General features: G+C 34.0%; 1 protein-coding gene, 1 long non-coding RNA gene and 1 pseudogene across 2 annotated transcripts; 1 reads left to right on the top strand and 2 right to left on the bottom strand.

Moving 5' to 3' along the window:
* Positions 1-4,437: 4,437 nt before the first annotated feature.
* On the bottom strand, positions 4,438-5,986 carry LOC110228466. The gene is made up of 6 exons (XR_002332026.1): positions 5,547-5,986; positions 5,375-5,406; positions 5,165-5,252; positions 4,932-5,074; positions 4,769-4,811; positions 4,438-4,677 (listed from the first exon to the last, which is right to left on the bottom strand). It is a non-coding gene; the product is annotated as an uncharacterized LOC110228466 (long non-coding RNA).
* A 1,792-nt stretch (positions 5,987-7,778) lies between these two features.
* On the bottom strand, positions 7,779-8,969 carry LOC110228690 (annotated as a pseudogene).
* Positions 8,970-17,478: 8,509 nt separating this feature from the next.
* On the top strand, positions 17,479-19,297 carry LOC9311228 (protein NEN4). Its single transcript, XM_002875114.2, has 4 exons — positions 17,479-17,693; positions 17,800-17,865; positions 17,990-18,633; positions 18,732-19,297. Exons 3-4 carry the CDS (start codon positions 18,201-18,203, stop codon positions 19,097-19,099), a joined length of 801 nt encoding a protein of 266 aa, XP_002875160.1. The 5' UTR covers positions 17,479-17,693; positions 17,800-17,865; positions 17,990-18,200; the 3' UTR covers positions 19,100-19,297.
* The last annotated feature ends 265 nt before the right edge of the window (positions 19,298-19,562 follow it).

Here is a 19,562-nt window from a genome sequence, read left to right on the forward strand (position 1 = left end):
ACTATATGCATACATTGCTTCTGCTTGTGCCACCACCGTTTGTCGTTGCTGCTGTTGACATCCCTCTTGCACTACTTCCTCCACCTATACCATGTCCTCTATCACGGCTGTAGCTTCCACCGTCTCCGCCGCTGCTTCTGATATTACAACCATACATTGTGCGGTTAGCAGCAAGTGTATGTGATATGTTTCTTGCTATCTGTTGTTGTACCGTCAAATCATCACGCCTCGATACGTTAAACATTGCAGAATAAGTTGAATTCGGTAATGTTGCACCACGTTGTCGCTCAGCAGATAGCAACGCGGGTTCACGCCAGACCAATGACGGTAAATCTTCCATGAGTGGACCAGTGTTGATCTAGTTGAATTCGGTAACATTGTACCATGTTGTCTTCTGATAGATTCTTGTAATCGATTGTATTAGAATAGAGAGAAAAGATACAGAGATGATTGTAACTCAACAATGTATACAAATCGTAATCGAGAAAGAGATTCACAAGATCAACATTGATCCCTAGCACATCGCTAGCCTAGCACATCGCTAGCCTAGCATCACAAGATCTCAATTACAAAATGCATGAGAAACAACAATGAACTCTACAATGAACTCTGCTTCCTCCTTTTATTCAAAATCTGAAGCTCAACGGCAAAGCTTCTCTCACAATTGACTTGAAGACTCAGCCACGTCATCAACTAAGCCTTGAATCGTATCAATACTTTCCCCCCAGAAAACAAGCTTGTCCTCAAGCTTGAAAGCAGGATACAAGCTAGCAAAGTCTTGACAGCAAGAACCGCCTCTGGTACCAACAATTCTTCTTCCACAAATGCAGGAGGAACAGAGGCTTGCGTCTCCAGCGGTGCCATATAGAAGAGGAATTTTGCTGAAATCTGAGACATCTTAATGCACCCATGGACATATCATGGAGGCTTTGTAAAATAAGATCCCTTGAGTATTGATCAAGCTCTTGAACGGAACCAGCAAGTAGCTGAATACGTGTACTCCTGTCCAATACGTTTTCTACTGCACCCTTGACAAGTAGAAACTTATTTCCTGAGCTGGAATCCACCATAACTCCCATTGATTTCCTGTCACGGTCAAATTCAAGGGTGGCAATTCGTTGCTCTAGTTCACTCCATAGCCGACAACAACGTAAGGCATCGCCATTAGACGAAGCTTTATTCAATCCTTCGGAAAATCCCATGTTCTCAACCAAAACCTTCAAAGCTGCCTCAATAGGCATGCCCCTAGACACAAATTGCTGATCAGATTGCTCGACACTAGCATCGTTGCAAATGGCAGCAACTTTTGCAATCATCTGAAGATTTGCATCCATCCGACCCGCTGGCCAATCTTCAATCTTTCCATCTCGAGGATCAAACGAGGTCCCCTCAACATTGAAAGATCGAAGGGTTCCAATCCTAGAACCCATAGCAACAAGCTTTGAGACAGCCATCTGATTGGTAGTCAGAGTTCCCGTTTTGTCAGAGCATATCACGGTGGTTCCTGCAAACACCATGCATTTGTTTCCTTGAATATCAGCATTCTCATCCACAGGCTTGGTGGTTTTGCTCACTGCCTCACTCTCTCCTGTTAAAGACCCTTGCTCGACTCTCAGGGTTGAACTGATCAAAGCAAGCACGCGCATATCAGCAGGCACCTTATCACCAACCCTCAGCTCGACAATGTCACCAGGAACAAGCTCCTTTGCAGGCAAACTGGATACCGTAGTCCCATCACGCATGACAGTTGCTTGCTGAGACTGAATCTCCTTCAAAGCTTCCAATGCCTTTTCGGCATTAGTTTGATAGAGACACAGCAACCTTGACATATGCGTCTGTCTCATCCTTCTCCAATACCTAGAGTTGTATTCTTTCCACTTATAGCCAAATTTAGCTCTAGAAGAAGAACTTATGTATTTGATGATGTTGGAGTCCATAGCCTGATGTGGATCCGTTTGTGATCTACTCCATAGCAGAATCTTGTGTTTGAACTTAAACATCCAGGTCTTCAGAGACAAACTTAGTTTCTTCTTATTCTTTGGTTGCAGTCTTTTAAGCTGACACATTTTATTGAGCACCTGGTGTGCAGAGACATTTTTCGAGATACTCATCACACGTTGAATTCTCTCAACATTACCATTAACCACATCCATCCTAATGTTCTTCTGAATCTTAGCCTCCTTCACCACAGTTTCGAAGTTGTCCAACACTGAATTTTCTATCCTAGTTTCGATGTTCCTCAAATTTTCAGAATCAGAAACGTGTACCTTTGTGTTTGGCAATTTCAATTGCGATGCGATCGTCCCCAGACTCAAATCCACTTCCTTCTTCGATTCTTTCTTCTCACCTGAGATTTCATCGACTTGTTGATTAGAGAATTTGTCAACTGGAATAGTTTCCTGTATCGTGGCTGGTGAAGAAATTGATTCGTGTGGAGTGATCGCTGTTCTCGACATCCTCCGGAGCTTTGCGTCATCTATCTGTTTCTGTAAAAGTCTATCGTTCTTGTCAAACAACAGGAAGAGCTCTGGATCGCTGAAGTCACCAAACCTCCATATCATAAGATCCATCAGATGTTCCCACGATTGGAAAATAAATCTCTTCCGGCTGCTATAAAACCATGCTTCAGCTTCGCCTTCGAGAAGACTCTGCGCAAGATTCAGCTTCTCGAGCGCCGTGAAATTCTCCCGAACAAAGAAATCCTCCAGCCATGAAATCCATGGTCGCAAGTCACCAGAAACACCATCGAAGATCGGAAACTCAATAAAACTCACCATTGTTGTCGCGTTGAAGCTCCGAAACCAGTTTCACCGCACCAATGATAGATTCTTGTAATCGATTGTATTAGAATAGAGAGAAAAGATACAGAGATGATTGTAACTCAACAATGTATACAAATCGTAATCGAGAAAGAGATTCACAAGATCAACATTGATCCCTAGCACATCGCTAGCCTAGCACATCGCTAGCCTAGCACATTGCTAGTCGCAAGATCACAAGATCTCAATTACAAAATGCATGAGAAACAACAATGAACTCTGCTTCCTCCTTTTATTCAAAATCTGAAGCTCAACGGCAAAGCTTCTCTCACAATTGGAGTCTTTCCTTTGACTTGAAGACTCAGCCACGTCATCAACTAAGCCTTGAATCGTATCATCTTCCAACAGATGGTAACACGGGTTCACGCCTGACCGGTTGCGGGTAAACCGTCCATGAGTGGCTGAACCACTGTTGATCTAGCTGAATTCGGTAATATTACATCAAATTGTCGTCCAACAGATGGTAACACAGATTCACGCCGAACCGGTGCGGGTAAACCATCCATGAGTGGTTGAACCACTGTTGATCTAGAAGAATTCGGTAATATTGTACCAAATTTTCGTTCAACAGATGGCAACACGGATTCACGCCGGACCGGTGCGGGAAAATCGTCCATGAGTGGCTGACTCATTGTTGATGGTCTAGTTGAATTCGGTAATATTGCACCAAGTTGTCGTCCAATAAGTGGCAATATAGATTCACGCCGGACCGGTGTGGGTAAACCACCCATGAGTGGATGAACCAATGGTACGTACATTGAAATCTTGACTTGGAGAGCTGCGTGCAAACAACCATTGACCTTGTTCTAATCGCTTACAATGAATCTGAACCGATACAATCTATAGTATCATGACAACAAAAAGTGTTAGATATCACAACATATCGCATAAGAAAAACCAAATTTAATTTAGCTTTTTGTACTGGCACTCATGAGTTTATGATCTATGATTATAAAGAAGATCAGAAGAAAAAAAAAATACAATTTTTTCAGCAAGCTATGCCACTAAATAACCTCATAATAATTTTATAGGACGAAAATTTCATAATTAATTTCCTTAATCATACAATGAATCTCATAACAAATTTTATTTGCAAACCCAAAAGTTACCGAGATGATATTGGTGGCCACATAGAAGCTTAACAGGAGTTCGATCATCAGCCAACGATTTAAGACAAATCCGACAATCATCATCAAGGTTAATGGTAAAAACAACTTGTTTGCTTTTGCTAACATTACTCCCTTCACCCATATTCATAGTATAATCTTTTTTAAAGCAGATTATAAATTCCAAAATCTAAAATGTTAAGCAACAACACTCAAACCAAAACTCAAACCCTCCAAACAAAGAAAATGAAATTTCTGAACTCTTTGAGAGAAGAAAAGGACAGGACACTGTGTGACACTCCACAATGGAACTCACATTTAAATAGACCAATTTTGTTTACTTATAACCATACTAGTATTACCACCCGTTCTACGAACGGGTACTGTTTGCTTTTACTAAAGTTATTTTTTAAATCAAAGTTAAATTTCTTTTTTAAAATAAAAATGTAATTTTGATAGAATTTATTTAAGTCGACTATAAATTTATCAAAAATTGTAAAAATATTAAGATAAATGTAAAAAAATGCAAACTCAAATCCTTTGGTTTTACTAATACCTTTTAAGACAACCTTTTTTGTTAACTAATGATAAAACACAAATAGTTGAATCGTACTAAGCATGAAACTGTAGACTAAATAAATACAAAATACATGATATTATATTTACAATCCATAAAAGTTTGGCAAGAAAACCATAGATTAGCTTTAGTAAAAATCATCAAGATAGATGGAACATCTTTGAGCTGGAAATACCTACATAGAAAAATAAATAATAATATAGAGTTTGAGTAAGATAAGTAATGATATATTGTATAACCTTATAAAAATTGTGTAGATGTGTTACCTTGAGTTTTACACATAAATATGTATCATATTCTCAGATGTACCTGGAGATTATCATAATTTAATGAAATTAGTACTACATACATAAATTATGCTAAAATATATTGTATAAGAAGATAAAAGACATTTAGTCTACGTCCTTTGTTAAGCATTATCAATCTTACCTCCCACAGAATTGAATTCAAAAATCCAGTTATAAGTTCTAATATCCTCTTTGAAATGAATACTTCTTCTGTCACTTGTGAACATAAGTTCAACCATGACTGGAGGCAACTTTTGAGTCGTGGACAAAAAAAGACTGCAAGACCTAATTACACATAAAACCATAAGCATAATCAATTACAACAATTTGGCTTATGATTTAAACTGATCTTAACGTACGTTAGATGGAACTAACCTAAAGTCATTGAGTTGTAGTTTCAAGATCTGACATGGATGTCTGGAAATGCTGAATTCTTTTCTATTGTTCATTGTCGTTATCTCACCTATCAAAAATAAAAAATTAGCAATCACACAAAAAAAAGAAGAATTTCATATAAATTTGTAGCATAGACACCACATAGGCACATGCCAATTTATTATAGAGGTTTTTAGCATATATATATACCTCATGAAATCAAGTTTCAAACACAATAATACCTGCAGTTGACAAAACGATTTTGAAATTAAAAATTTAAAGTAACAACTAAATCTTAAAAAAAATTCCAGAAACTATGGAACTTAGAAGAAGTTTGTGTCAAAAGAAGACAATGGAAGCAGTCAATGGGAACAGAAATCACCTTTTGAGTATCAAAAGAAGAAAATGGAAGCAGTCAAAGGATGGATTGAATTAACAAACAATGAAATGGGAATTATTGACGGATCGGGTTGGACGGTGGAACATGAAGGTTGGTTCTGAGATCTGATCGAACACTGTTCTATTCGTAAAACTAATTGCAACTTTTTACAGATTTGATGGTGGCTTTTCGTAGGTGAGTTGATTATGATAATTGGTTGTGATATATATAGTTTGTGAAGATCAGTTGATGAAAGTGGGAAGTTCTTTTAAGGATCGTGAAAAACAAAGAATTGAGATCGTGGGATATTTTGATTTGAATCTGATCATGAATAAAGGTAAAGGAAGAGGAAATCGTGGTATGTGAGAGTGGATTTAGGGATTTATACATTCTTAATTTTTTTTTTTCAAATGGCCTGATTTTTTTTCCCCACGATCCCATTTATTTTTGAATTGTTTTTATGTAAAATAAATTATGGAAAAGAATCCTATGTGTCAAAATTTTAGTGGTCAGGTGACTTGTGATTTATAAGATAAAGGATATTTACATAAACTAGCTAAATAACATGACATTTTTTTAGCTGTCGATCTTAAATACCGAACATATAACAATAAATAACGGATATTTAAGATCTTTTGCGCCAGTTGTGTGTATATAACGACTATTGCATGTTAACGGTTTTTTAAAGTATCTTTATAAAACTTTTTACAGTAATTCTTTTTTTCTAATGTTTCTCACATGATTTTACAGCTATTACTGTCCATTTTGTAACCTTATTTAATTATGATTCATGGTTATTATTTATATTAAATACTCTTTGAAAGATAAAATATAAAAATCATGTGAAAACATCAATGAGGGTTTCACCATACACAGCAGTAGACTTGATCAACTAAGGATCAAACTACGTTTGAGAAGAGACCATATTACATAATTTGGTCTCTGATCTAATGAGATGCATATGTATAAACCGAAAACTTATTAGTTAACCAATAATATGATGGTTTTTAAAATATTTATGGAAAATAACATAAAGATGATATGAAGAGGACCAATATATCATAATTTTCAATTAGGGGCCGCTCCAAATTAAAACACTAAAACTTTTCACTTAATTTAAAGTTATTATATTTAATGCTTTTATAGCTGTCAAATGAAAAATAAATAGAAATAAATTTGTCCTATATAGGCCTGGGCAAAATACCCGGAACCGAATACCCGAACCGAAAAACCCGAACAATACCCGAACCGAACCCGAACCCGATTTTAAAAAATACCTGAATGGGTCCTAACCTCCTACCCGAAAAAAACTCGAACCGAACCCGAACCGAATCCAATACCCGAATGTACCCGAATGTACCCGAATACAAATATACACCTAAAAATATTAGTTATTTTTATATTTATAATACCCGAAATACCTAAAATTACAATCATAAATCCGAATATATTAGGTATTTTAGATATTTTTGGTTATATTTGGGTAAAGAGTAACCAATGTATTTCGAGAATCGGATATTTTGGTTAGATTTGGGTATATATGAGTTAAAAACCCTAACCCGACCCGAACCCGAAAATATTCCGGGTATTTTTGGTTATTTTCGGGTATTTTGTTTTTTTATTAAAATACCCGAACCGACCCGAACCCGAACCGAATTTTTAGAATACCCGAATGGGTCTTGACCCCTACCCGAATAGACCCGATACCCGAAAAAAAAGAACCGAACCCGAACGGGTACCCGAATGCCCAGGCCTAGTCCTATATATAAATAAACAATTCTTGGGTTCACCCCTAGTGGTGAACCCATGTATTCACCTCCTTTACTCTAATCCAATCATTATGCCATGTCATCTAATACTTTAATTAAAATTAAAAATTATATAAACAAATAAAACTAATTAAGAAAATAAATTATTAACATTAAGATTCATTAATTAACGGAGTCGTGGACTTCTAAAACAAACTAACGGAGTCGTCGTCGTCTTCTTCTTCTAGGTTTTCGATTTCAACTTTCTGGAATTTGTCAATCTGCAATATCAAAACCACACTGAGGCGTCATATAATTGATAGTCTTTTAGACTCTGGGAAAAATGTATATTTTACATCTAGAGAATATTGCTCTTGTATCTTGTTAATCACTTTTGACTGTTATCATTTAAAATATCTTGTTAATCACTTTTGAGAACCATGCATCTAAAACCATGTCAACGTTGCAGACATGCAAATATAAAAAATAAATCAACCACATTTGGTTTTTCTATGTTCAAGGCATTTGCTATATGGCTATATACTTATACCTATGGCTAAAATTGACGATAAACGATCACATACAAACTCCAATATATGTATTCTTGTTTTCACCAAAACACAATCCAACAAAGAAAACATTGAACATTGAAGGAGGAATATCAAGAAGAAGAGACGGTCTTGAAGGAGTCGCGAAGATGGGTTAATGTATTGTGGTCCCGGTTCCAATCGGCGCAAGTGCGTTAACGAAATGGGGCTAGAGCTTATTCTTTGCGCAAGTGACTGTGATTAAGCTGTGCTTTCTAACTCCGTCTTCTTCTTCGGGTTGTAGAATTCGTAATCTGTTCCGTTTGTCCCCTTATTCACCTTCGACACAAGCCTCTCCTTCCACCCTTCATACACATCGTACACGTACTCCGCTGAAGCTCTTGACATGATAAACTTTGAGAAACTTGACTATGCTTTACCTTGCTCTTTTTTCATGACACATCAATCACATGAATCTATTAGTCGGGAAATCATCCTTTTATAAATTGTACATACATGGCAAAAAAAGAACTTTAGAGCTAAAATATATGCAGAGACACAATAAGCCATGAACTTAATTGACGTAGATTTTATACTTATAATGCATATGATCCTTGTATTTAACTAATTGACATTAATAGACAACTCCATCAAAAACAAAAAAAAAAAATTGATAACTTCATCTTCTTCGTAGGAAGATTGATTTCATGAGTTTTACCAAAAAAAAAAGAAACCGAATGATTTCATTTGACTAGACACATGACGAGAGACAGCGATTTCATAATTACAAACCCAAAACAAGAAGCATACATAATTGATAATCCTATATTTTCAAATTAAAATTTTTTTTTTTTAGAGATACAAGAGCAATGTTTTCTAGATGTAAAATATACCTTCTTCCCAGAGTCTACAAGAATATCAATTAGACAAATTCCAGAAAGTTGAAATCGAAAACCTAGAAGAAGAAGACGACAACGACTCCGTTAGTTTGTTTTGGAAGTCCACGACTCCGTTAATTAATGAATCTTAATGTTAATAATTTATTTTCTTAATTAGTTTTATTTGTTTATTTAATTTTTAATTTTTATTGAAGTATTAGATGACATGGCATAATGATTGGATTAGAGTAAATGAGGTGAATACATGGGTTCACCCCTAGGGGTGAACCCAAGAATTGTTCGCTATAAACAATTGGAAAACTTTTCTCAATATGCCTCATTATATAATAAATACATCAAAATATTTTTCTTAATATAAAATGATTTATTAGCTTTTACAGTTGTTATATAATTAAATTTATTAAATACTATTTTTATTTTTAAAGGTTTATATATAGAAAATATCTATAATTGAAGATTGAAATAAAGAAAAATATTAAATGTATTTATCAAAAATATGTATTTACAGTAATGTTTGGAAAGCTTTACATTTTTGAAGTGGAAAATAATAGTATAAAAATGACTTATGATAATGAAATTACAAGCGAAAATTTGGTTCCTGTTTATTCTAATCACTCTTTATTTAATGTGAAATTATTCCCTAAATAGTAAAAGCGAATAAGTCCAACCTGTTGAATAAAAATACTAAAATGAGAAAATATTAAAATAATAGAAAAGAGGAAGGAGACGTGATCACTCTTTATTATCTTGTTTTCTCTCTACGTCTGTTACTACAACTTCTCAAAATGAGACTATATATAGGGGGTTAAAAGATAAAACTTGGTCCCCAAGTTGCGTGGAGGAAAAGTGTTCAAGAGATAGCAATAATCGTAATTATCTTATCTTAACACTCCCCCTTAATTACTTATTATTGCGTATTGTGTACTGTCTCGTTAAAAACCTTATCATGGAAAAACCCAGTGGGATAAAAACCATGATAAAGGAAAAGAGTACAGTGACGTAATCTCCCCTGGAACAGACGAATCTTGTTCTCTGTATAGCTTTTGTAGATGATGCATCTCGATTATGCTCTACGCTTCTTCTGATCTCATCAATGAATGACAAAGATTTTTGAAGAGAGATAGACCTTCACTTTGATGTCTATCTTTTGCGTGTTATTTGCTGCCTCGTTAAAAACCTTGTCATGGAAAAACCTAGTGGGATAAAAACCATGATAAGAGAAAAAGAGTGCAGCCACGCTCACCATCATATGTCTCCCCCTGGAAGCATCATCTTCAAAGGATGCATTTCGATCTGTGAAGATGTTTTCTTAATGTTGCAGCGCCTTTGAACTGAAACTGCTACATTGTTTCTTGGCCGGATGTACTGAACATCAACTTCTTGCTTCTTCTCAAATTCTTGAGTGCATAAGAAGAATATTGGAGAAATATGTCTTGTCATCTCGCTTTTGACATAACTTCCTTTGTGTTGGAAAACATATGTAACAACGTCTTGTTGTTGGCTCTTCACTGGTACATATATTTCTTGCTACTTGTATATGTTGAGGGCATCAATCTGAGCCATACAGATTCTCGACAAGCTCATGGAGCGCAATAATTTGGCATGGCTTGAACAAGCGACGACCAAAATTTCTTGTTGTAAACACCACGAAGTTGTTGTTTTGCGATATATATTTAAAGAGATCTGATATAGATTCCCCATCTGCAAAACCAACTAAACCAAACTCGGGGTTTCTAGAATAAAATAAGCCCAAGTTAATCGTACCTTGCAGATATGGTAGATACATTTGAACTCATTCAAGGTCTAGTCGGAGGAGATCAATTATACCTGCAAGTAGATCAATAGCAAATACTAGGTACAATATATTCACTAGATATATAAATGCTCGTCAACATTTATATATGCTAGCTACAATTCACAAAATATATAAATACTCGTCAGCATTTATATATAGTGCTTCATGATCAAACTATATAAAGTCGACTTCCTTTAGAAGTGACTAATATAACATCTCTTTCTTTAGATGTTTAGTTGGAATATCTGGAAACACTTTTGTCTTTCCAAGATCTTTTATTCCAAATAACTCTTTAAGAGTTTCGATGATGTACAAAATCATCATACTTATAACTTCCCGTGATTATAACTATGATATCATATATCTTTCAAGGATTAGTCCTACAGACATCCCATGAGGCGCAATTCAAGTCATTTATTCATCAACTCAATATCGAGTGATTTTGACAAACCTGGCGCGACATACCGTTTTGTCTTAGGTATCATAATACTCTTTTGATGCTTGGACCATGTGTCCAGGATTTACTCGTTTTTTATACGAGATTAATATAGACTTGGCTGCGTCTTTGTTTATTGGCCAATATATATCTCTTTACGCTCACAGAGCGGAGATTCATGATCCTCATTAATTACATTTGCGCGCTAAATCATTTTTCTTGTCGACATTATGTTGTCTTTGGTTCCATATTTTCCGTAATGACATGGTTAATCGAGATCTCTTAATCATTATAAATGATTTTATTCAGGTACCTGATTTCGCTGTTAACCATGACAATCGGTATTTTTACCCCTCTTTAGGAGTCTCTTTGCTCCTCTTGAGGAGTCTCTATACTCCTCTTTAGAAGTCTATATGCTCCTCTTTTAAGAGTTAAATCCTCTTTTTAATAATAATATGCTCCTTTTTTTATTTTCGAGGATTTTCGTTATATGTGGAACCAAAGTTGTCTATCACGTTCTTTAACGTGTTATAGACAATAGTATGTCATCCAAAAGAGACATATTTTTGTAGAGCATTTTTAGCTAGAACGAGAGATTTCTTATGAACTTTAAGTTCATATGCATTTATACGAGGATCAATAATTTATGAAATCTCATCCATCAGCTTTTTGCATTTGATTTGCAATATATTCTGAATAGTGATCCTTTTGAACTTTTGAACTCTAAAGTTCATATTTATTATATTTATTTGTTCAAAGATCTAAACTATTCAATGATTCTCCCATAATGATGGGAAATTTTTTATCATCAACATGATGATTTGCAAATCTTGCAATAGGCACATCTCTCATAAGATGGCTCAATATTTGTAGAGCAGAGACTCATCTCCTACATCTATATATTTCATCCTTTTTTTTGGATGATATTTTTATGAGGTGCAGAGGAGCATTTATAACATATATCTCACACCCATAAAATTCAAAATGAGAAATATTTGATCTCCAATCATGTATATATAACATGGGAGAATATTTCTTATAAATTGTTGGCCTTATATATAATTATTAATACATGCAAAACTGCATGCTCCATGTAAAAACATGGAGATTAAATCACCATGAATCGTTTTGCAATCTCTTAGATTTGCGCTATGAACGATTCGCTTAAAGCTCATTTTGAGAGTGAACATCATTTTTAGATGTTCCACTTTATCAAAAAACGATAAATTTTAGGATATGACTTCACCAGAGTTATCTCACTCTGGGGTGTCAAACTCACCAAAATTTATCAACTTATTGTCGATGTGGGATTATCGACTTATTGTCGATGTGGGATTCCTTTAATTCTCCCCCTCGAGATGATAACTCTTCGAGTTCATTCATCTCGAATTGAATCCCACTTTAGGATCAATAACATATCCAATATGGATCATGTATTTATTCTTAGATCCTTATAAAAATGTGGGACTTGTAATACCCCTTCTCAAGATGATGGCTTTTTAAGCCTATTTATCTTGGACCGAATCTTATTTTTATATCGATTATATTCGGGGATTAATTTGGAGATTATTGAGGAAATCAACCAGCATATACAATGAGCTTATTAAAAAAATGGTGATTTGGCCAAAAATCATATGTTTCTGGAGGCTTAGCCTACTACAGAATTAAAGAGGAGGAGATATATAACCTTCAACTCCGTATATAATATTAAATTTAAATTTAAATGAATTTAAATAAATTCAACATAAATTAAATGTTACCTCTGAAATGTGGACGGAAGCATGCAGTGCTTGAATAGCATTCTCTTTGTTTATATAAAATTTTAGTGATATTTAATCACTCTTTTTTGAGTTCCAATTTAGGTCATCAACATATATAGCAATGATCACAAATCTCGATGGAGATTTCTTAATAAAGACGCAAGAGCATATTTCATTATTAACATACTCTTTGTTTAAGAAATAATCGCTTAAGCAATATATCATATGCGTCCGGATTATTTTAATCCGTAAAGTGATCGCTGTAATTTGACCGTACATATTTCATTAGAGTTTGAGTCTAATGGCTCAGGAACTTTAAATCCTTCTAGGATTTTTATGTATATATTAAATCCAACGATCCATATAAACATGTTGTCACTACATCCATAAGGTATAATTCTAAATGATAAGAGACCGTTAGGCTCGTTGTGTACCTGAATGTAATTGCATCTATGACTGGAGAATATGTTTCTTCATAATCAACTCCAAGTCTTTGAGAAAAACCTTGTGTAACAAGTCGGACTTTATATCGTGTGATTTCAACTTTTTGACACGAAGACCCACTTGCACGCAACAAGTTTTAATCTTTAGATGTAGTGACAAGATATCCAACGACATCTCTTTTATTAAGGGAGAGCAATTCAATACATTGCATTTTTTTTTCCCAATCAGGTCTTTGTTGGCACTAATAAAGACCCTGGATCTGGATCATCATTATATATTGCATTTTTCTACCGGGATGGCTTGCCCGGTTATGCTATGCAATAGCAATTAGCAAACTTCTGTTTACTAGCATAAATATTTTTACCATCTTTATTTTGCATGATATAATCATACATTTGCGTGTCTCCATTGTGGTCGGACATTCGATACCACATTAATTTATAATCTCAATATAATAATTATAAGATAAATATCTTTGAAACAATACGAGTTTCTTTGAGACTTTGGAGAACACAAAGCATCAATTATTATGAATCTGATGCATTTGGAAGTCGAGAGACTATCTCATCTAGACCTTCCAATTATTTGCACTGTCTAAAAATATATTGACACGTGCTTCATATATTCTCAGAAGAGAAATATATTTTTGATTTTAAAGACATATTTCAAAGTTTTTAAATCTCATACAATACATATATTTATACTTTACGAATAAAATAAATAAAAATAATTAAACATATAAATTCACAAAAATAATAATTTATGGACTATAGCCTTTTCATACAAGAATTCAGGAGGCATTGCCTTCCATTAAGAATTCAATAGGCATAGCTTTCGTATGATCGTAGAGAAGGACGCAGAGCCTACCATATATATCGATCAATCCGGAAAAAATATAAATTTTTATTTGATCGTTAGGAAGGTAAAACCTACCATATATGACGATCGATCCGGAAAAAGCATAGCCATTTATTTGATCGTAAAGGAGGCATAGCCTACCATATATAACGATCTATCCGGAAAAGACATAGCTTTTTATTTGATCGTAAAGAAGGCAGAGCCTACCATTATAACGATCAAACCGGAAAAAATGCATAATTATGTCTAAAAAATACCATAAATACCATAAATATTGAAAAAATACCATATGTCTAAAATAATTATGTTCTATAAACATAAATAAATTTAAATAATAGAAATTATAATTTACCTCGTAAACGCTTTAGCGGTAAAGACATCGTGCTGATAACGTGTTGAATAAAAATACTAAAATGAGAAAATATTAAAATAATAGAAAAGAGGAAGGAGACGTGATCGCTCTTTTATCTTTTCTCTCGATCAATAATTTATGAAATCTCATCCATCAGCTTTTTGCATTTGATTTGCAATATATTCTGAATAGAGTGTTCAAGAGATAGCAATAATCGTAATTATCTTTATTATATTTATTTGTTCAAAGATCTAAACTATTCAATGATTCTCCCATAATGATGGGAAATTTTTTATCATCAACATGATGATTTGCAAATCTTGCAATAGGCACATCTCTCATAAGATGGCTCAATATTTGTAGAGCAGAGACTCATCTCCTACATCTATATATTTCATCCTTTTTTTTGGATGATATTTTTATGAGGTGCAGAGGAGCATTTATAACATATATCTCACACCCATAAAATTCAAAATGAGAAATATTTGATCTCCAATCATGTATATATAACATGGGAGAATATTTCTTATAAATTGTTGGCCTTATATATAATTATTAATACATGCAAAACTGCATGCTCCATGTAAAAACATGGAGATTAAATCACCATGAATCGTTTTGCAATCTCTTAGATTTGCGCTATGAACGATTCGCTTAAAGCTCATTTTGAGAGTGAACATCATTTTTAGATGTTCCACTTTATCAAAAAACGATAAATTTTAGGATATGACTTCACCAGAGTTATCTCACTCTGGGGTGTCAAACTCACCAAAATTTATCAACTTATTGTCGATGTGGGATTATCGACTTATTGTCGATGTGGGATTCCTTTAATTCTCCCCCTCGAGATGATAACTCTTCGAGTTCATTCATCTCGAATTGAATCCCACTTTAGGATCAATAACATATCCAATATGGATCATGTATTTATTCTTAGATCCTTATAAAAATGTGGGACTTGTAATACCCCTTCTCAAGATGATGGCTTTTTAAGCCTATTTATCTTGGACCGAATCTTATTTTTATATCGATTATATTCGGGGATTAATTTGGAGATTATTGAGGAAATCAACCAGCATATACAATGAGCTTATTAAAAAAATGGTGATTTGGCCAAAAATCATATGTTTCTGGAGGCTTAGCCTACTACAGAATTAAAGAGGAGGAGATATATAACCTTCAACTCCGTATATAATATTAAATTTAAATTTAAATGAATTTAAATAAATTCAACATAAATTAAATGTTACCTCTGAAATGTGGACGGAAGCATGCAGTGCTTGAATAGCATTCTCTTTGTTTATATAAAATTTTAGTGATATTTAATCACTCTTTTTTGAGTTCCAATTTAGGTCATCAACATATATAGCAATGATCACAAATCTCGATGGAGATTTCTTAATAAAGACGCAAGAGCATATTTCATTATTAACATACTCTTTGTTTAAGAAATAATCGCTTAAGCAATATATCATATGCGTCCGGATTATTTTAATCCGTAAAGTGATCGCTGTAATTTGACCGTACATATTTCATTAGAGTTTGAGTCTAATGGCTCAGGAACTTTAAATCCTTCTAGGATTTTTATGTATATATTAAATCCAACGATCCATATAAACATGTTGTCACTACATCCATAAGGTATAATTCTAAATGATAAGAGACCGTTAGGCTCGTTGTGTACCTGAATGTAATTGCATCTATGACTGGAGAATATGTTTCTTCATAATCAACTCCAAGTCTTTGAGAAAAACCTTGTGTAACAAGTCGGACTTTATATCGTGTGATTTCAACTTTTTGACACGAAGACCCACTTGCACGCAACAAGTTTTAATCTTTAGATGTAGTGACAAGATATCCAACGACATCTCTTTTATTAAGGGAGAGCAATTCAATACATTGCATTTTTTTTTCCCAATCAGGTCTTTGTTGGCACTAATAAAGACCCTGGATCTGGATCATCATTATATATTGCATTTTTCTACCGGGATGGCTTGCCCGGTTATGCTATGCAATAGCAATTAGCAAACTTCTGTTTACTAGCATAAATATTTTTACCATCTTTATTTTGCATGATATAATCATACATTTGCGTGTCTCCATTGTGGTCGGACATTCGATACCACATTAATTTATAATCTCAATATAATAATTATAAGATAAATATCTTTGAAACAATACGAGTTTCTTTGAGACTTTGGAGAACACAAAGCATCAATTATTATGAATCTGATGCATTTGGAAGTCGAGAGACTATCTCATCTAGACCTTCCAATTATTTGCACTGTCTAAAAATATATTGACACGTGCTTCATATATTCTCAGAAGAGAAATATATTTTTGATTTTAAAGACATATTTCAAAGTTTTTAAATCTCATACAATACATATATTTATACTTTACGAATAAAATAAATAAAAATAATTAAACATATAAATTCACAAAAATAATAATTTATGGACTATAGCCTTTTCATACAAGAATTCAGGAGGCATTGCCTTCCATTAAGAATTCAATAGGCATAGCTTTCGTATGATCGTAGAGAAGGACGCAGAGCCTACCATATATATCGATCAATCCGGAAAAAATATAAATTTTTATTTGATCGTTAGGAAGGTAAAACCTACCATATATGACGATCGATCCGGAAAAAGCATAGCCATTTATTTGATCGTAAAGGAGGCATAGCCTACCATATATAACGATCTATCCGGAAAAGACATAGCTTTTTATTTGATCGTAAAGAAGGCAGAGCCTACCATTATAACGATCAAACCGGAAAAAATGCATAATTATGTCTAAAAAATACCATAAATACCATAAATATTGAAAAAATACCATATGTCTAAAATAATTATGTTCTATAAACATAAATAAATTTAAATAATAGAAATTATAATTTACCTCGTAAACGCTTTAGCGGTAAAGACATCGTGCTGATAACGTGTTGAATAAAAATACTAAAATGAGAAAATATTAAAATAATAGAAAAGAGGAAGGAGACGTGATCGCTCTTTTATCTTTTCTCTCTACGTCTGTTACTACAACTTCTCATACTACAACTTCTCAAAATGAGACTATATATAGGGGAGGAAAAGTGTTCAAGAGATAGCAATAATCGTAATTATCTTATCTTAACACAACCAACCAAAGATATTGAAAGAAAGAAAGAAGTCACTGGGAATTCCTCTCTTAAAACCAAATCGATTTTGCAACTCATCGATTTTTACTTCTTCTGTCGGAATTCCTCTCGTCAAAGAATCTGTGATAAAACTTCTTTGGTCTCAGATTGTCAAAGTCGACAACTTGAAGATCTCAGCTAGATATTCTGGTTCGTTTCATCAAACTTCTTCTTCTTCTTCTTTACTTTCTTGGTCACAAATCCAGCTTTTATCAATCCGGCCGTCACCAATCCTTGTTTCATCTTTTCGTTTCAGTTCCCAAAGACTCCACAAGTCTCCAATTTTGTGCCAAGAGGTCTCTACAATCGCTTCATTACCTCGGTATGTCTTCAATTGAATTGATTTATTTTCTCCTTGTGTTCATCTTCCTACCAATCTCAAAGTTTTGTTCTTGCCCATGTGTTTGTTTCCAACGGAACTTTCTCTCTCTCTTCACTGTAAATAGGTTGTTTGATATGAAATTTGGGAACTTGCTACTGCTTTGAAAGTTGGGAACTTTCTGTTGCTGTTGGTGTTGTATACTTGCAACTTGGGTATTGAAAGTTGGGAACTTACTACTGCTTTGAAAGTTGGGAACTTGCTGTTGTTGTTGGTGTTGTATACTTGCAACTTGGGTATTGAAAGTTGGGAACTTGCTGTTGGTGTTGCATAAAAATATGGAAATGTTAGAGGGTCGACCGGTTAATACTTTGACAGTTGTTGAATTGCGAAAACATCTTTCTGATCGCAATTACTCAACAACAGGCAAAAAAGCTTTATTGATTGACCGTTTGAATGAGGCACTTAAAACGATAAGCAGTGAGCAACCAGAAGGCGAGCAACAAGAAGAAGAAGAAGGACCAAAGCCAAACGCAGATCGTCTTCTTTTTCTTGATTTGGAATTTGAAAAGGAGGATGTTATAGAGTTTGCTGTGCTTATCGTTGACTCTAAGACACTCGAGGCGGTTTATAACTACGAAACATTTATCAAACCAAGTGATGGTGTTGTTTCCAAGTTCCGTGATAGGCCAAACGGAATCACCAAAGCCAAGCTCCAAAGAGCACCAACATTCTTAGACGTCCACGAAGACATTTTCAAAGTTCTTCATGGTTAGTTCTCTTTACATTTTTGTCTTTTTCATTGCATTGCACTAGATGTTTTGTATAATGTATCGTTATAAAAATTGTGTGGTCTGATTTTTGTATAGGTGGAATCTGGATTGGACATAACATAATTCGCACCGACATTCCACTCTTACTGAAGATGTATAGGAGGCACAATTTGCCAGAGAAGCGCATTCCATCATTCAGATACAAGATCGATACACTCAAGTGGTTGGAGGGAAATTTTCTGGGAAAAACACAGGGTCTAAAGCTTAATGAACTTGGTAAATTCTTCAAATTAGAAGAACAAACGCACCGGAGTTTAGAGGATTGTGACTTGAACTTGCAAGTTTTCAAGTTATGTTTATGCGTCATAGGAATGGAAAAAATGTTTGACAGCGAGGAATCAAAAGTGGTGGGGACTTCTAGGAAAAGTAAGAGATTAAGGGAACAACAATTAGAGCGGTGGTAAGTCAAATATTAATAGCGAGTTCAATATTCCTTCACCTGGACATATTCTCATATATGGGCCTCCTGTGAGTTCTCTATCCATTTTGGTTGTTCCATTTGGTATTCCTCGAATATGAATTTAGTGCATTTTGGTCCTTGGATTTACAAGTGTGTAAAAATAAACTAGCATGCTCACACTCTCCTCTCATCTATTGAATTTATTTAAGGAAATATTGAATTTTCTCTTTCCTCTAATTTTGTTAACAAAGTTATTTTCCTTTAATTTAGAAATATTTCAAAAATTTTATTAAAAATTTATCTCTCATCTTTTTATGATCATATTTTTTTAAAAAATTGAATCAATACATAGTCTATATAATAAATAAAATCTAGATTTTATTTTTCATATATGTTGTGATTTGAATTTTTAAAAACGGACATAATTTACTTAATTAGTAAAAAAAAAGAGTGAATTTTAATATTTT

Source organism: Arabidopsis lyrata (genome assembly GCF_000004255.2).
Source record: "Arabidopsis lyrata subsp. lyrata unplaced genomic scaffold ARALYscaffold_5, whole genome shotgun sequence".
Classification (NCBI taxonomy): Eukaryota; Viridiplantae; Streptophyta; class Magnoliopsida; order Brassicales; family Brassicaceae; genus Arabidopsis; species Arabidopsis lyrata.

Bases quoted from the DNA above. Each gene is read 5' to 3' on its own strand.
- LOC9311228 (XM_002875114.2), top strand. From the start codon at position 18,201: ATGGAAATGTTAGAGGGTCGACCGGTTAATACTTTGACAGTTGTTGAA. The intron at 18,634-18,731 runs GTTAGTTCTCTT...ATTTTTGTATAG, and splicing joins CATTTTCAAAGTTCTTCATG to GTGGAATCTGGATTGGACAT.